This window comes from Phascolarctos cinereus, unplaced genomic scaffold (assembly GCF_003287225.1).
Source record: "Phascolarctos cinereus isolate Bilbo 61053 unplaced genomic scaffold, phaCin_HiC Scaffold_4;HRSCAF=312, whole genome shotgun sequence".
Taxonomy (NCBI): domain Eukaryota; kingdom Metazoa; phylum Chordata; class Mammalia; order Diprotodontia; family Phascolarctidae; genus Phascolarctos; species Phascolarctos cinereus.
Window position 1 is genome coordinate 104,580,743 of NW_027555847.1, and position 17,954 is coordinate 104,598,696.

The 17,954-nt window shown below is 36.3% G+C and overlaps 1 protein-coding gene across 1 annotated transcript in view; it reads left to right on the forward strand.

Moving 5' to 3' along the window:
- Positions 1-17,954, forward strand: part of HAUS6 (HAUS augmin like complex subunit 6) — a 41,885-nt gene that overhangs the window by 6,079 nt on the left and 17,852 nt on the right. Inside the window, exons 4-12 of the mRNA XM_021002205.2 lie at positions 773-905; positions 4,999-5,146; positions 5,764-5,826; positions 5,956-6,004; positions 6,654-6,827; positions 7,635-7,828; positions 8,843-8,969; positions 9,602-9,704; positions 16,564-16,645. Of these exons, the coding sequence (XP_020857864.1) occupies positions 773-905; positions 4,999-5,146; positions 5,764-5,826; positions 5,956-6,004; positions 6,654-6,827; positions 7,635-7,828; positions 8,843-8,969; positions 9,602-9,704; positions 16,564-16,645 (1,073 nt within the window). The remainder of the gene's footprint in view (positions 1-772; positions 906-4,998; positions 5,147-5,763; positions 5,827-5,955; positions 6,005-6,653; positions 6,828-7,634; positions 7,829-8,842; positions 8,970-9,601; positions 9,705-16,563; positions 16,646-17,954) is intronic.

The following is a 17,954-nucleotide window of genomic DNA, read 5'->3' on the forward strand; positions in this document are numbered from 1 at the left end:
GGGGAAGGGAATAAGCATTTATATAGTACCTACCATGTGCCAGGCACTGTGCTAAATGATTTATTATAAATATTATCTCATCTGACCCTCACAGCAACTCTTTGAGGTAGGTGTTGTTGTTGACCCCATTTTATAGTTGAAGAAACTTGAGACAAACAGGTTAAGTGATTTATCCAGAGTCATGAAGTGTTTTAGGCCAGATTTAAAACTTCCTAATTCCAGGCCCAGCATTCTATCCACTGTATCACTAATTGGCTCTGCCTAAGTAGTTGTAAGGGGAGCAAGGAAGCATCAGAGAAGTGAAGAGACTTTGCTAACAGGGCACCCAAGGAGTTTGTGACAGGATCAGGATTATTGACTCTCAGTATTTTTTAAAGACTCTTCTAGTATTTTTTATTTCAGTACTTGTCCAATATTTTTTGTCTTTTTTATTTTTATTTTATTTTATTACTTTTTTTTTTTTTGGTGAGGCAATTGGGGTTAAGTGACTTGCTCAGGGTCACACAGGTAGTAAGTGTCAAGTGTCTGCTCTGAGGCTGGTTTTGAACTCGGGTCTTCCTGACTGTAGTCCTGGTGCTCTATCCACTGTGCCACCGAGCTGCCCCCCTCCCCGTGTTTTTTTAAAGTAGTTTTATGCTCTGCTTTAAGCAAGGAAACCATATGGCAGGTAGTTACTAGCATAACATGTACCTAATTCTTTTAAAAGTAGTCTACAACAAGAACAGATCTCCTAAGAAGATATCCAAATTTAAATTCATTTTCTTTTTCTTAGGATGAATGTGGAAGCAGTTTTCCTCAAGTTGTTGGTTCATTGTTTCTTTCTCCTGGTGGCCCTAAATTTGTTGATCTCATGTACTCTTTTGCAAGATTTGTTGCAATGCAGTATATTAAAACCAATTCTGAAAGTAAGTTAATCAAAATGGTAGTAATTTTACATTTTGAAAAATGCAACAGGGACTTTTTGCAGACCATCAAGAGATGGGTTTACAGTCCAGGGGTGGGGAACCTGTGGCCTCGAGGCCACGTTTGACCCTCTGGGTCCTCAAGTGCAGCCCTTTGACTCTAAACTTTGAATCCAGACTTCACAGAACAAATCCCTTTAATAAAAGGTTTTGTTCTGTAAAACTTGGACTTGGTCAAAAGGCTGCACCCAAAGACCTAGAAGGCCATATGTGGCCTCAAATCTGCAGGTTTTCCACCCTTGGTTTACACCTAAAGTAAGGTAAGTTTTTAGTTCTATGGTCAAATGTAAAAAACATTAAGAGATTTTTAGAATGTTTGGACAAATTGTGTTACTATAAACTCCTACATGACTGTTAAAATTATTTTATCATATTAAAATTCTGTTGTTTTGAATGCTTGTTGAAAATAGGTCTTCAGTTTTTTTGTTACAGAAATTTTGTTGTAATGGTATTTGTTTTAGTGAGATTTGACTTTTCTATATCTTGAATCTTATAGGAAAACTCATTAAAACTACAGTTTATTCATTTCAGCAACACAGTGAACAAATATGCATTAAGCATCTATCGTGTTAAGCAATAGGGGTGGCTTGACAATTAGATATGACATTCATGGAGCTTGTATTTTAATAGGGGGATAAGACATTTGTACATATGTATCTTTGATGTACAATAAATACATTTGGTATAAGACAGTGGTTTTTGAGGTCTGATAGGCCAAGCTTACTAAGGGATAATGAAAGGGAATTAGAGAAGGCTTCCTGGAACTAAGTGGCCTTTTAATTGTTTTAAAGAATGCTTATGAATTCATCAGGTGGCGAAGGGAAAACAGTACCTAACTTGAATCAGAAGCCCTGGGTTCAAATCTCGTCCTCAGGTACTTAATAGCTATATGATTCCTTGGGCAAGTCCCTTCACCTCTAAGACTTCTAGTTTCCTCAGCTGTTAAATGGGGGTACCTCATTACCTTCTCCCCAGATTCTGATGCAATACACTTTCCTAGTACTTCTCCAGCATTGCTAACCACACCTGCTCTTTTTATTGGCTCTCTGAATAGAGTGCTGGGCCTGAAGTCGGGAAGTTGTTGTTCAGTCCTTTTCATTGGGGTCACGTAACTAGTAAGTGTCACCTAGCTGCCCTAAAGTCGGGAATACTAAGTCCAGTACTCTATGTGTTGCGCCACCTAGTTACCTGGATTCTGTGTTCTCTATTTAAGACATCTGAGAAGTATATAAAACACTGCAAGATTTTTATTTAAAATTGTTTCCAAAATTTAAAGCATGTGCATTTGAGGCAATAAACTGAATTCAATTACTTGGATACTTTATATAGAACACTTTGGTCCCCAGCAACATTGGATAAAGGAGACATTAGTGGACCAAACTATATACTCACTTGTATTATTTTGTGGAGCAGCTAGGTGGCGTAGTGGATAGAGTGCCATGCCTGGAAGTCAGGAAGATTCATCTTCCTGACTTCAGATCTGTCTTCAGACACTTACTACCTGTGTGACCCTGGGCAAGTCACTTAACCCTGTTTGCCTTAGTTTCCTTATCTGTAAAATGAGCTGGAGAAGGAAATGGCAAACCACTCCAGTATCTTTGCCAAGAAAACCCCGTGGTTCACAGGGCCATGAAGAGTTGGACATGCCTGGGTGACTGAACAACAACAAGGGGTCTGCTGTATATTTTTGAAGAAAAAAGAGATCTGGCCATATCTATGCAAGAGGAAGATTATTCTGGTAAGAAGGATGAGTTAGAATTAGGGAGGGAGTGTGGAAATAACTGTTGCATTATTGGTGACCTGAATTAGCTTGGTGGCAGTGAAAATAGAGAAGATTGGGATGGTTATGAGAGATTGCAAAGGTAAATGAAAGATTTTAGTGATTGATTCAAAGTGAGGGAGAGAAAAGAGGGAAAGATAAGCTTTTGAAAATGGGAGACTAGGTGAATGATTATATCATTGGCAGAAATAGTAAAAGAAACTATGGGAGGTGGAGGGAGGAGCCATGAATGTCATATCTAATTGTCAAGCCATCCCTATTGCTTAACACTGTAGATGCTTAATGAATATATGTTCACTGTGTTGCTGAAATGAATAAATTGTAGTTTTAATGAGTTTTCCTATAAGATTCAAGATATATAAAAGTTGAATCTCACTAAAACAAATACCATTACAATATTAATTTTGGACATGTTTGAGGACCAGTAGACATCTAGATGAAGATAATCCTGTAGGTAGTTGGAACTTAGAAGAAAGGACAGTACTGGACTTAGCATATGTCTGGCATGTGGTAGGCTCCTAATAAATGTTTGTTGACTTGAGATAGATTTTTCTTGAGTCACTGCATAGAATTGGTAGTTGAAACTGTGGAATTGAATGAAATTGCTGAGGGAGAAATGAGAGCAAAAACAATCAAGGACAGAACTTTGGGGGAATTGCTTAATTTAAAGCATTACTTTATTTAAGAGTAAAAAAATGGGAGCTGTAAGTGTGATTAGCAGTGCTGGAGGGATATTAGGAAAGTGTATTGTATCAGAAATTGGGGAGAAGGTAATGAGGTACCCCCATTTAACAGTTGAGGAAACTGGAAATCTTAGAGGTGAAGGAACTTGCCCATGGAATCATATAGCTATTAAGTACCTGAGGAGGAGTTTTGAACCCAGGGCTCCTGAGTCAAGTTAGGTTCTCTTTTCCCTGTGCCACATTGCTTTTAGAAAAAATAGATCACTAGTGTCATATATTTGAGAGTTCGAGGAGGATGAGGACTGTTTGAAAATAAAATAAACATTACAAAAAATCTATTCATAACAATATCAGGTAAACCTGACCTTGGTTAATGCAAAATTATGCTTTTCAGGGCCTTGTATATTTTGGACTAACTGATTTTTCTTTTAGACACATTAACTTTAATAAGCTGTCAGCTCTCAGATTCAGGACTTATTATTTAATTAGAATGGTACAATCTTTTTCCTTGTTTCCTTCCCCAGTTTGGATGGACATTTCCAGTGGAATATTGAAGGGATTTCTAGAAAAGTAACTTGGAAGAAGACAGAATCTTGACCACATTTTAGATAACATGAGCCAGGAAGGGATAGTTTTTATATCAGGTGGCAGGATTGAGGATCCTGTCTTATGAGAATGGTGGGCTGAAGCTAAAAAGATACAACTGGATAGGAACAAATTAAATCTTGCACATGGGTTCAGAAAAACCACTCTGCAAGTGCAGAATGGGGATGATGTGCCTTGAAAGCATGTAAAAGAGATCTTGGCATTTGGGAAACTCTGAAGTCATTAATTAATGATTTAGCAAAAAAAGAAAAGAAAAAGGTTGTTATCTTCAGTTGCATTAATAAAAGTACAGATTAAGGGGATAGGCAGTTATATTGTACTCTGCCTTTGTTGTTCCACATCTGGAGTGTTTTGTTCAGAACTCTGTACCACAGTTTAGAAAGTCCTTTTTAATATACCAGGAAACCTTCATGGCAGCATGACTAGGTTGGTCAGAGGGTTTGAAACTATGTCAAGTTAGAACTGTCCAAAAATGGAGTGAGTTGCCTTTGGGGTAGTGAGTTCCCCCATCATTGCAGAATCTTGGATGATGACAGAGATATTGTCCAAGGAATTCATGGCTTTTGGGCAGGGATTGTACCAGATAATCTGAGGTCACTTCCAACTCTGAGGTTGGTGATTCTTTTTCATACTAGAGAGTGCTTTTTGGCCATTTGCTTCTTAGCCTGTATATGTTTTGGAAATGAGGGGAAAAATCAATGTCAGTTCCTTAGTTTCTTGTAGCCCTAGTTAACTAGATGGTTAAAATATTTTTAAGTAATGTGGCTTTTATTTATTCATCCTATCCTATCAGTATGAATAATTGAAATTTGTCTGCTTTTCTTGAAATATTAATTAACCATTTAAATACGAGTGTTTTACAATTACGTCTGCTATTTTAGCAATCTCTCAATTAAATGCCATGTTGTTAAAAGCATACTAATTTGAATACTAAGTTATTTGTTACTTTTTTGTATTTTAAATTTAGGTTCTAATAAGTGCTTTGTAGAGTCATTTAATATAAAATTTCAAGATCCTCATAAGTCATTTACAAGATGCCATGTAGCACGTACCTGGTTTTTACAGATTTTACAAAAAGAAGATTCTTTGATTCGACAATACCAAGAAAATTCTCAGTAAGTAATAGTTTTATTTTGGTAAAATGGAGAATTTCAGTTGTTGTTCAGTTACATTTTAAGTCATACTTGCTTCAAAATTGTCCTTAAAAGTGGAATATGATGTAATACCCTAAGGGAACTTTTTCTGAGAGTTTCCCTCACCAAAAGAATAAGTTGTATAGGGAGACCCATGTAAAAATTCTTTGGAACTGGCTGTGAAATGCCTGCTTGCTAATACTATTGTGTTTATATGTAAAGTGGAGAGCTGGACTTTAGTCAGGAAGACTTCAGTTGGAATCCCTTCTTAGGTCTTACTAGCTGTGTGACCATGGGGAAGTCATTTAACCTTTTTGAGCCTCAGTAAAATGAGGAGTTTGGACTTGATAAGCAATCTCTGAGGCCTCTTCCATCCCTCAATCTATGACCGTATTATAGGAGGGCCTTTAACCAGATGTTGAATAAAGTTAGAAGAATATATATTCAAGAGAACCTTAAAATCATCTTTCCTTTTGCTTGAGTAAAAATGGAGAAAGTGTGAGGATTGGATACAAACAATATTTTCCCTTGTGTTCCTTACCACGAAAGATGGAACTAGTTATTTGAATAGAGCCATAAATTATTTTGTTTCCTTGCAGATCATTAATTAAACAAATAAGAGATTTGAATTCACAGTACACAGAATTGCAAAAATTACAAAAGTAAGTATTTTAGTTATACTTTTATTCAGTCTGGGTTTAGTAAGTGGATTTTTTAACTGATTTAAGAGTTGACTTAATCACAAAATCATGTTATTTTTGTTGTAACTAACTGAATTAATTTTTAACTAGAAAGAACCAGAATGAAGACCAAAGAAACATATCAGAGAAAGTTCAAAAGGTGAGACTTTTCTTTGCCATAAAAGTTCATTATTTTGCTGTCTAAAAACATTTAATCTTTGCCTTATTGTAGCTGTCTACATGTATCGTGATCTTTGTAAACCTAGTTAAGTATTACTTTTTCTGATCTTCTTGGTACCTAGTAGTAAAAAAAATTACACTCTGACTGGGGAATATTCAGATACTCACGAATCTATGATTTCAATCACGTGGATGTTACCTCCCTTGATGCAGCACACAACCCATTAATGCTTACTCATGGTGCAACTCTTGTCTGTATACTCCCATAAGTTTGGTTTGTTGTGTACCTGCATTGAGCTGGGGGCCCTTTCTTGATTTTTCTTGTTACACCAATATCGTATGTCATGCATCTCAGTAGTGTAATGTTCTTTTTAATAACAAGCCAGATTCTTCCAGTGACTGAGATATCTCATGACTGAGAAGTACTTCTGGAAGTTGTAGCCATGCTTTCAGACTATTAAAGTGCCATTTTGTAAATTGTCTTAAAAACTTTTAAGAAGTTTGCCTTATTTACTTTTAGAAGTAAATGAGGTAATATGATTTCACTTTCCTACCCCTCATTTCTTAGTCTATTAAATAATATTTAGTTTATTTAGTCTCTTTTTAAAAAATAATCTGTACTTTCAAAGGTTCGATTGATGTGGGATTCTGTGATGGAAACTCTTACATTTTTGGAAAAAGAAAGAGAAGTTGTTAATTCAGTCATTTCAGGTCATGTTGATCAGTATACTTTGGATGGAGCTGGTGTTGCTATTAAGGTTCCAAGACTCTTACTGGACAGAATTGAAAAACAAATGTACCATGTAAGTTCTTGATTCTATATGTTTTCTTTTTTTAAATGACTTTCACTTAGTCAATTTGTCTTTGTTTTACTGTTCTAATAAAATATTTGGGCTAACAATTTTCAAAAAACTGCTCTGTGATTTATGTAAGGGTTTCATTATCTGAACACATCTATATTAGGTGAAATTTGCTTAATTCAAGTGAATTCTTTTAAGTTGCTGCATGATGAACACACAGATTAGCCACTTTTGCATTATGTGATCCTGCGTGAAATCTAAACCTATTGAATCACCTCAGTACTTCTGCATCTTCCTGCATTCTTCTCATGCAAAGGAGTTCCTTTATTCATTAGAACTTTTCATGTAACTTTGAGTTTTTTTTTTACATAAAGTTGAATTAAATAGGTAGAACAAGGAATAACTCAACTGTAATCAGTCTGTCAGTTTAATAGAAGGTCTCTTCATTAAGATGGTATTTTATTATTCGAGTTATGAGACAGGTATTGAAAGAGCTTGCACAGGGCATTTTTATTTTGTAATCTGTATTCAGCTAATGAAACTTGTACTGTCAGTGTTATTGATCTATTTCTTTTCGTGTATCAATATGAGAATTTTCATTAAAAATGTAGAGTGGTATGTAATTCTTGTGTACTGGTTCATTGGAGGATTGAATGTACTTTGTATTCAAGGGGGCATATTTGTGTTTTCATATAGCTCTTGATGGTACAGGTGACTTTTCCCTATGGTAAAAAAATATAAAGTATAATACATAGCATATTCTTGTTCACAAAATCCTGTTGTTTACTAACACTTTCTCCCTTTTTAAAGTTATTTATAGGAAACCTTTATGAAGCTGGAAAATTGAATCTTTTAACTGTTATTCGGTTACTAAATGAAGCCCTGAAGATTTTAAAAGATGAACGTAGTTGTACTGACCAAACAGGACTGACAACAGACCTTAGTTATGTTGAGAGAGAGGCCAGAATTCAGAAAAACACATTATCACAAGTGAAGCAGATGAGGTATGCAGTGGAAAAAAGATTGGCCTGGGAGACAATAGACTTGGATTATGAGTCTTGACTCCAGCTTTGGGATTTGGTTTCCTTATCTCTAATGAGTTTGGACTAACCTGGGGTCTGCGAACTTATTTTTTAAATATATTAATAACTTTCAATATAATTTGTTTCCTTTGTAATATCTTGTATTTTATTTTATGCATTTAAAACATTTTGAGAAGGGGGGTTGTTAGGTTTTACTAGACTGCCAGTGGAGTCTGTGACATAGAAAGGGTTAAGAATTCCCCCCCCCCCCATGATTTCTAATTGTCAGTTCCAGCTTTAACCTATTTGAAGCTTAGAAAGCTTAGTTATTTTGTTATTGGGAATGAAGACTAGTTGTAGATAGTATCTGTCAGTAGAACATTTGCTCTTGATGTAGTTTGAACTTGTTTCAGCTTTGCCAGATATATATAGAATTTAATTGCCCATAGTCTTTTACTTTCACTAACCACTAAGAAATGTTTGAAATATCCAATAAAGTTGATAATACTCTTTTTCCTTGTTTAGCTTAAATTACCCACTCTTCTGCACATCCTCCCCCCCAACAAAAGAGAGAAAAGGAAATGAGTTTCCTGTTTGACATTTTTTATTGTTTAGAGCTGTTTTTAGAGTCAGTTATTCTATCGGTATGTTAAAACTTTCTTAAAATCAACTAAGGAAGTGTAGGGTGCCAGTGAACCTATTGTAGATGGTGAGCTAGTGAGAATAATATACTCTGAATTAATATTTAAAAAAAATATTAAGATAAAACTGGAATCCCTTTCTGTCCCTTAAAAGAGAGGTTACTATTTACAGTATTATTTATAGATTATTCCTTTAGTTCTAAGAATTGATGTGTTGTATATTTAGAATATATATGTACTTTGGGTTTATGTTACTCTTGCCAGCTTTATTTTCTGCAATTAGATTTTCTTATTAAATTTTCAACAGAATGTTTCTCTGTTTTTATGATTTTGAACTGCGTTTTGTCTGTTATAGGAATAAAATAAAGCAAGAGGCTATTTTTATAAAGCAGTCAAATACTGAAAAACAGAGAAAATGGAACGAGAAGTGGGAAGAGTTCCTTAATCAGGCTCCTTTTAGTCTAATTAAACATGAGACTCCAGTAAGTAATGCTGTTAATGTTTTTACTTTTTTTTTTGTTGTCATTCAGTCATATCCACCTTCTCGGTGACCCAGTGGACCATACTGTCCATGAGGTTTTCTTGGCAGAGATACCTGAGTCATTTGACATTTCCTTTTCCAATACTTTGTTTTTAGAGTATAGTTATGGGAAAAATTTTATTTATGGCCTGCCTAGAATTGGTACATATATAGACATTTGTTGTGTTTGAGTCAATTTTTATAAGATCCAGGGTTCAATTATGATTTTGCTCATATATATGTTTGAAATAGATAAATGCAACATGAAACAGTATAGTCATTATGTTTGGCAATCTTAATCTGAGATACAGATTTTATTAGTGAAGGCATTAGACTAACCTTCAAGTTCTGAGGTACTTTACCGGTTTAAGATAAAGGAACATTGGGGGATGAATAGGGGAGGAGGGAGTTAATAAAAGTTCCATAGCTCTCTTGTGTTGTACTTCCCCTAAGTATGAAAAGGAAAACTGATTAAAAAAAAAAGATAAATCTAGGTGTTATAAAGAATCATTCATAGACCAATTTAATGGAAGTATTACAGTAGCAATAACCAAAATGTATTTATTCCAAGATGCTAATCTCATTTGTTTTAAGGCTCTGGATCTTTTACCGGCAATGTCTCCTCTTTCATTTGATCCTGCTTCAGAAGAAGTTTATGAAAGCAGTATCTTCTTTCGATATCCCATATCACTTCCAGGTTTGTTCATGTGACTTCTCCCAAGAGCTTTGTAGTTTTTGAATTTTTATTGCAAACATTTTAAGTTCTTTATACTTTTCCTTGGTAATGTTCTTGAATTATCCGGAGCTGGATTAATGGTCTAAGATTTAGCTGGGACATTAACGGAAGGTGATGGTTGAAATTGGGCAGGACACTGGTTGGGGCAGGCAGCTGGCGATGTGGTTAGTCAGAAATATCATTGAGTCATCATATTTTAGTGTTAGAAGGGATTGAAGATAATCCTATTGAAACCCTTAATTTTATAGACGTAGAAACTTAAGAAATGTTAAGTGACTCATTTGGGTTTTAAGGAATAACCAGGATTGGGGTCGATGCTTCTTCACTCTTTCTACCATGTTACTGCTACTAAATACTGGTTATGAATTGGGGCAGAGGAGCTAGTTTAGAAGTTTATTATGGTCAGGTAGGACACAGGCTGGAAAAACTAGGTAGTCTTGGTTATTTGGATTCTGGTTGCCAGACTTCAAGGTATGCAGTGGCAGCAGGTCTGGTACAGAGATGGAACTTTGGTCCCTTGGTTCAGACAGAGCTTCAGGCAGAGGTAACAGGATCTTCAGGGGACAGTGCACTCTGTGAGTTAGGCTGAGATTTTTCCTCCTCCAAGATCTCAAAAGTTATTGGTTAGACTTATCTTTTTGGGGATACAGTGGTTCATACAATTATGGATTTAGAGCTGGAAGGTACCTTAAAGATCATCAAATTAAGCCCCATCATTTTACAAATGAGGAAAACTGAGGCCCAAAAAGATGAAATGACTTGCCTAGGGCCACAGATCTACTAAATGTCTGAGATATGATTAAGACTCAGGTCTTTTGATTCTTTAAGTCCCCAATTCTGTCCACTACATTATAGACTGTACCCATCTTTTTGATGCCCATTAATCTTGTTCTAGTACATTTTGAAAAAGGTGACCTCTTGGGTCTCTTCTACCTCTGAAATTCTTTGATTATGTCTCTCTCGTATCAGATAATTTTCTTCAGAGCCCTCTGCCAGCAACATAAAAGCTTTTGGATCCCATGAGAAGGAAGAATCACAATCTTTAGGGGTTCCATTAGAAGTACCATATTTTTGAGGAACAAATAGACTGGCGTTTGGTTTTGTCTCAGGGATCTCTTTAGCACCTATGGTTCAATTATCAGCTTTATGTAGATGATATTCAAATCCAGTGATTGATCTCTAATCCACATCAACAGTTGCCTATAGATATTTTCTATTCAATGTCCCATGGAACCTCAGATTTATGTACAAGACGGAGCTCATCTTTCCCATTAAAATCCACCCCCTTTCCCAACTTCTTTTAAGAACACCACTATCTATCTAGTCACCCAGGTTTACAACCTTGGACTCATCTTACCTCTACCACTCTCCCTCACCTTACAAATTCAGCTACTTGCCAGTTTTCGTTAGTTCTGCCTCTACAACATCTCTCTCACTTAGCCCTTTCTCTTTAGTCGTATGGCTGCAGTTTAGTTCAGGTCATTATCAATTTTCCCCTGAATTATTGTAGTAGACTCTTAATTGGTCTTCCTGTTTAAGTCTTCGTATCTTAATCCTCATCAATCTGTCCTCATGGCTGCCATGTTATTCCCTTTGTCAAAATGCTCATGATGTCTCTTCTTTCACTCCCACATAAAAATGGAAACTCCTGTTTGTCATTGAAAGCCCTTCCTAGTTTGGCTCTAGTCTATCCTTCCGAGTTTATCACACTTTACTCACATTTCTATACTCCACATTCTAAACTGGTGGACTTACATCGTCCTTGTAGTACGTATTCTATCTCCTGGGCTTCAAATTTATTCCTTCCTCACCTCTGCCTGTTGGAGTGCCTAACTCCTTTCAGAGCTCTGCTCAGTTGCCATCTCCTATTTGAGGTGCTTCCTGATCCCCTCCACTCCCACCCTGGTAATTTTTATTTACTTGGATATGCACACATTTTCCTTTTTATGTCTCTTTATCCTATCACTTGCTCTCTATCTTCCTTCTCCCCAAACTCAAGTTCTCAGTCCTCTGACCCTGGTCTCTGAATAAGTATTTGTTTTATCTTGCCCAATCTTAGGCCCACCATATCCTGGCTATCTCTGTGCCATGCAATACCTAATGCCCCTTCCCTCTCAGAATCTCTTTTTCCTGTGAAGTTCTCTTCTCTTCCCAACTCTGTTTGAGATCGGTAATTAAGTCAATACTTGGAAAGGATGTGTCAGTCATTTGTCCTGTGACTCCAGTCAATCTTCCCTCTGACTTCCTGGTTCAAAACACTACTCTCTCACAACCATTTCTTTTTATGTAGTTTCTTTCCCAATTAGACTGTAATCTCCATGAGCTCAGGGATTGTCTTGCTTTTTTCTATTTGTAAACATAGCACTTAATATGGTGTCTAGGATGAAATAAGCCCTTAATAAAAGCTTTTTCATTTATGCACGCATTGTAAGCTTCTTGAGGGCAAGGACTGTTATTTCTCTGGTCCATGCACCTTGAACAGTTCCTTGTATGTAGGTGCTTAATAAATGTTCATTGTTTTCCTTGAATGTGCTAAATGCTGGGGATTAAAAAAAAAGCTATGACAGATTCTACCCTTGAGAAACTTACTTTCCAATAAGAGAGACCAAACATACAGGGAATGGGTATTATCCACAAAGTTTAAAGGACAGTGAATGGAGCCATTGTGGGAGAAAATTGACACACATTTTCCAGTATCTAAGGCACTATTAGTGTGATTATCATTCCAGAACTGGAAAGTGGGAATGAAGGTGTGGGAAGGGCCCTTGACTGTGTCAGCAAGGTGGCTGGAGAAAACAGGGGTGGGGGAGTAACGTGAAACATGGCTGGAGCTGGCCTGGTGGGACACGTGAAGAAAAAGACTAATCAGGACCTAGGGGGAGGGGCTCAAGTGGAAATGTTGATTGGCTGTCTTGTAATTGTTTAGTTTTTCTTTTCTTTTTTTTTTTAATTACCAAATTTTAATTTAAAAAATTCAAACAAAAGTGAGAAACAAAATACCATTTTTGAGACACTAGGGCACAAGGGCAAACCAGGCCCACTGTGTATGCACCCCTATGCTTCTTGGGCCACTCTCACCTAATTGTTTAGTTTTTCATCTGGGAATGGTGTTTCCTGAGCTTGAAGACTCATTCTGAGAACAGTGTCTTGACAACTGATTTCCACTTTTTGTGTTGGGTCAGTTTTTAGAAAATCTTTGTTATGAATTGAGATAGATTTCCTCACTGTGTGGGTCCTTCTCTCTCCTCTCCCCATTCATGGAGTTATTTACTATTTAAACATTTCCAATTTAGTTTCCTTTGTTCCTTCGTTTTTCAGTCCTGTCCAGCTCTTTGTGAGCGCATTTGGAGTTTTCTAGGCAGAGATACTGGAGTGGTTTGCCATTTCTTTCTCCAGTTCATTTTACAGATGAAGAAACTGAGGCAGACAAGGTGAAATGACTTGCCCAGGGTCAAATGGCTAGTGGATGAGGTCAGATTTGAATTCAGGAAGATGGGTCTTTCTGACTTCAGGTCTGGCACTCTACCCCCTGCACCCAGCTGCTAGTTTCCTTTAGGTTGTGACATTTGTTTTCTTCTTGCTCATTTCTAAGTTTACTGCCTTCTTTTGCTTAGAATTTTATAATTTTGTAGATAGCTTGGGGGTTACTAAAGGAGCTTTGCAATTTCTTAAAGCCAGTCCAGCCCATTTTCCTGCTCTTTTTCAACTCTGGGCCAAGTTTATTGTCCATTTGTATTGTCTGTCCCAGATGTACATATTGATGGACAAGCTCTAAAGGTTGTCGATCCAAATGTATGTCATAATCTGGGCAATAGATAGTCTTCATCTTTTTAGTCTATCCTGTGTGTATGTGAAACCCAAACTCTTTCACATGGTTGCAGATTTATGTCAGAAGACTGTAATGTCACAGGGCTTTTATGTCCCCAGCACACTGTAATCTGCAAATAGGAACATCTGGAGGACCAACCTCATCATTCATAGAGAAACCCTCTTCATTATGAACTTTGTGCTAGATGTCCTTCATCACAAACCATCAAAGTGGCAAGTGCCTTTGGTAGTCCTACAGCTTCCTGTTTGAAGTCTTACCTGATTTTTTTTTGTCAGAGAATTATTGAATAAGGTTTTTTCCTCTATTTCTTTGACTTTTGCAAGCTTTTATTATCTTAGTGTTCCCCTCCTCTGCTGACCAATTAAAAAGAAAAAAGAAAAAACCCCCATGTCAAAAATGTAGTCCTCCCAAAATTCCTACATTGTGACCATATACAGAAATGTATATTTTATTCTGTAATTTTAAGTCCATTAAGTGACAGGAGGGTGGCATATCTATGACCCAATCTTTCATTTAACTTTAACTTCCCCCCTTTTTTTAATAGAATTTTCAATATTGGCTTGATTGAACTAGTTGTATGTCACTCCATAGTCATTGGGAAAAAAATCTTACATTTAGAGGGTCCTGACATTAAATTAAAGTATATAGATGGTCGTAACATTGATTCTTAACACTGTTTCCATTTTCTCACATAGGGGACTACACAGGACTGAAGGCCATTCTCTCCCTTTTTGCTTTATAGATTGCTGTGCCCAAAAAAATTATTACCAAGTAGTAATGAACCCTCTCCACACTTAATTGAGCTTGTTCTTCAAAAGCATATACAGTCTTTTGTTGGGGCCATATTTAAAGCCTTTCCAACATAGTAGAACCTGCTAGATATAGTACTCTGTTGGTGTGTGTTTGAGATACCAGGGCTCTCCCCACATTTGACCGGGTGTCAGAATAAAACACCATACTGGTGTTACTGAATGGTAGGGGGACGTGGAATACATCAGTTTCTGAAAAATTAAAAATTAATATCACACAAAAGGCAGTGGAGTGGCACATGATTGGTATAAGCAGGCTACATGTAACATGTAACCAATGAGGAGCTTCAAAAAGAACAACAGTAAGAGATAATAAAAAAATGTTAGGAAGAGAAGATGGGCTGGTCATGTGGTAAGGGCGAGTGGATGATAGGTGGACAGCCAGTGTTTCCTGGGTAGTCGGGGGAAAGTGAAAGCCACCAGCACAGTTAGGGTGGATCCTCTGTGATGAAATTATAGGAGACCTAGATAAGCAGACCTGAAATAGGTTGCAGTCAGTTTCATTGGATAGAATTCCCCAATTGAAGAGATCACAGGTGTATTTGAGATACAGTTAGTGCTGTTAGAAATTAGTTTTCTGCTTTGAAAGCCTCACCTATCACCACAAAGCAAATGCAGATGGCTGCCCCTTGGATCCTAAGCTTTTAGACTAAATTGTTTCCATTGCATAGGATTCTTCATTCTCATTTCTTAGCCTTTTGTGACTTTAGCTGGACATGACCAGTGTTTTTTCCCATGACTTTTTCACTGAAATGCTTTATAATATTTAATTTAGAAATTAATTATAAGCCAGTCATTATGACATTTCTTATGAATGTTTGTTTTCTTCATCAAAGTGTTCTACAGAACATTTTATAAATATCTTTGAAACATTGGATGGATAAAAATGTAGTTTCCTTGTATAAGAATTTGCTATTGAACTATTTAAGTTCTGTATTTATCTCGTACCGTTATAACTTTTGAGATGTCTTTTTGATGCTTTGTTTTATAAAGTTAATGTTAAAGTATACTTTTAAAATAGCTAGATTTTTTAAGGTGTTTTTTTCCCCCCTAACTTTCTTTTTATTTTTTATTTTTCTGGCGAGGCAGCTGGGGTTAAGTGACTTGCCCAGAGTGACACAGCTGGTTTCCCCTAACTTTCTCAAGGCAGCAAGGTGGTACAGTGGTTAGTGTTGGACTTGGAGTCTGGAAGACTGAGTTTGAATCCTTCCTTAGGCCCTTATTGGCTCTGAGACCCTAGGCAAATCACTTAAACTCTTTTGAGCCTCTGTTGTCTCATTTATAAAATGAGAATGGTAATAAAATCTACCTCACAGAGTTGTTATGAAGATAAATGAGACAGCAATCATAAAGTGCTTTGCAAACGTTAAAGCACTACATAAATGTTGCCATAATTGCTACTTTTAGTTGCATTCATATAAATTAATACCATTTGTATAATCTGGAGGAAAATAGACTACCAAATTTTTGTTTTTACCAGCTTGATTTGGTATAGGGGAATAGGGAACAGGACCTGTGATTTAATTGGTCGAGGGAACTCCCTCTACCAATGCAGGTTGCTACCTATCCTAAAATTTATAATCTGAGAATTACTTAGAATACTGAAGTAAAGTGACTTGCCCTAGGGTCATCCAGCCACTGTGTTAGAGGCAATACTTGAGCCACTTCTTCTTTCCCCTTTTCCTCAATTAGAGTCCTTGAGCCCAGGGTGGTGGTGGTTGTTGTTGTTCTTGTTGTTGTTGTTGTTGTTCTTCTTCTTCTTCTTCTTCTTTTCCTCCTCCTTTTTCCTTCTTCTTCTTTCTGCAGGCCTAGCACATTGAATACAGGTCTTTCTGACTTTGAGGCAGCAAAGCCAGTGTTTATCATGCTGCCTTTTAAAAAATGCTAGATAAATAATGCATAATAAAATGCAGTGGTGGGGTTTGAACCGTTGATCCAAGATTATCTCTTGCTCTATCAATTGTGTTAGCCAGGGAGCTTTGATTAATATAAACTGTCATAATTTGTCACATAGTCTTTTATTAGGCAGCTTGTTACTCTGCTTCTTCTTTTATCAAGATATTTACACTGCTATTTCTTTTGTATTGTTTTCCTTTTTTTTTTAAGTAAAAGTTCAAGAGATGTTTGAATATTTTGGAGTGGCTCATTGGATAACAAAAATATAATTAATCTGTTCTGTTAGATACATCTAAGAAGCATACCCAAGAAAATTCCCACTGGAAGGATGATGATGCAGTAAGAACTGCGGATGAACTTGTGAACAGGTAGAGCTAGCCTTTTAATTTTATTCCTGATTTTAGGACATTTTCTAAAGCAGTTTTTAAATGATAGTTTCATCTTCTAATTGACTGAATTAAATAGTTCTTCTTAGTGTCATCACACATTGGGAAAGAAAAGATTTAATGTCTCATACATAAGGTGATATTTTTTTCCTGTTCCTTTACTGTAACATAGAAGTGGGTTATTTATAATGAAGGATATTATTTTGCTTTTTGAAGTGTTGAATACAAATTCTAATTGGTAGTTTGTTTATATATGTATTTTTTTTAAACTACTCTGTATCTTGGTAACATTTGGAAATTTCTGAATAATCTGCTAGTTGTATTTGTGATTAGTGTGCATAATTGCCTGATGTTCTGATTAGAAGGTTTTTTTGGAATAGGAAAATCTAATTAATTGGGTTTTGACTGTATGCAAGTAGATTATTGGCAGTGTGCTTTCAGTTTCATCCGCTGAGAACAGGTTAACCATAGTTGAGAATGTAGCATATCTTTGTGTAGAGGTCTGATCTGATAACTTAAAGCAAAGTAACATAGCATTCTATTAAGAACTAATTTAGGAGTGATGAAGTAATCTATTTTAAAAACTTTTAAAATATCTCTTTTTAAAATTCTTGCATCTTTCCTCTCCGTTAATTAGTGAAATTAATTCTGCCCATACTTCTTGTATTTTTGGTATATCTGATTATAGTGAAGAAGAAAATAATTATTTTGTTTTAAAAGATCTTATATTGGTATGAAGTCCACGTCCATTAAAATGAACTCTCTTGGGATCTTAGCAGTCTGTATTATGAGATTTTTCTTTGATCAATTGCTAACAATCTTTTCCCTGTTCAGAGGAGTTGGAAATGAAATAGCTGCCGTCTATGCACAAATAAAAGTTAGCATTTATGTACTGCTGTAAAGTTTGCAAAGCACTTAGAAACATCTAATTTTTATCCTCACAACAACACTGAGAGGTAGATACTATTATCCCCATTTTTCAGATGAAGAAACTGAGGCTGAGAGAGGTTGAGGGACTTGCCCAGGGTTACACATCTAGCAAGTGTCTGAGGCTAAATCTGAACTCCAGTCTTCCTGACTCCAGGGCCATAGCTCTATCAGCTTCAGATAAGATGACCCTTGATAATATAATGGGGGAAATGAGAGAAGATGTTTTACACATCTTCAGATTACCATCACTTTCCTACACCAAACTAGTATGTCTCTTTCTGTGTTGTGAGTAGTTTGAAAAGGTTTCTTCTCCTTAGGGGTTTGGGTCCTTGATAGGAATTGAAGAATAATTGGTTCTTCA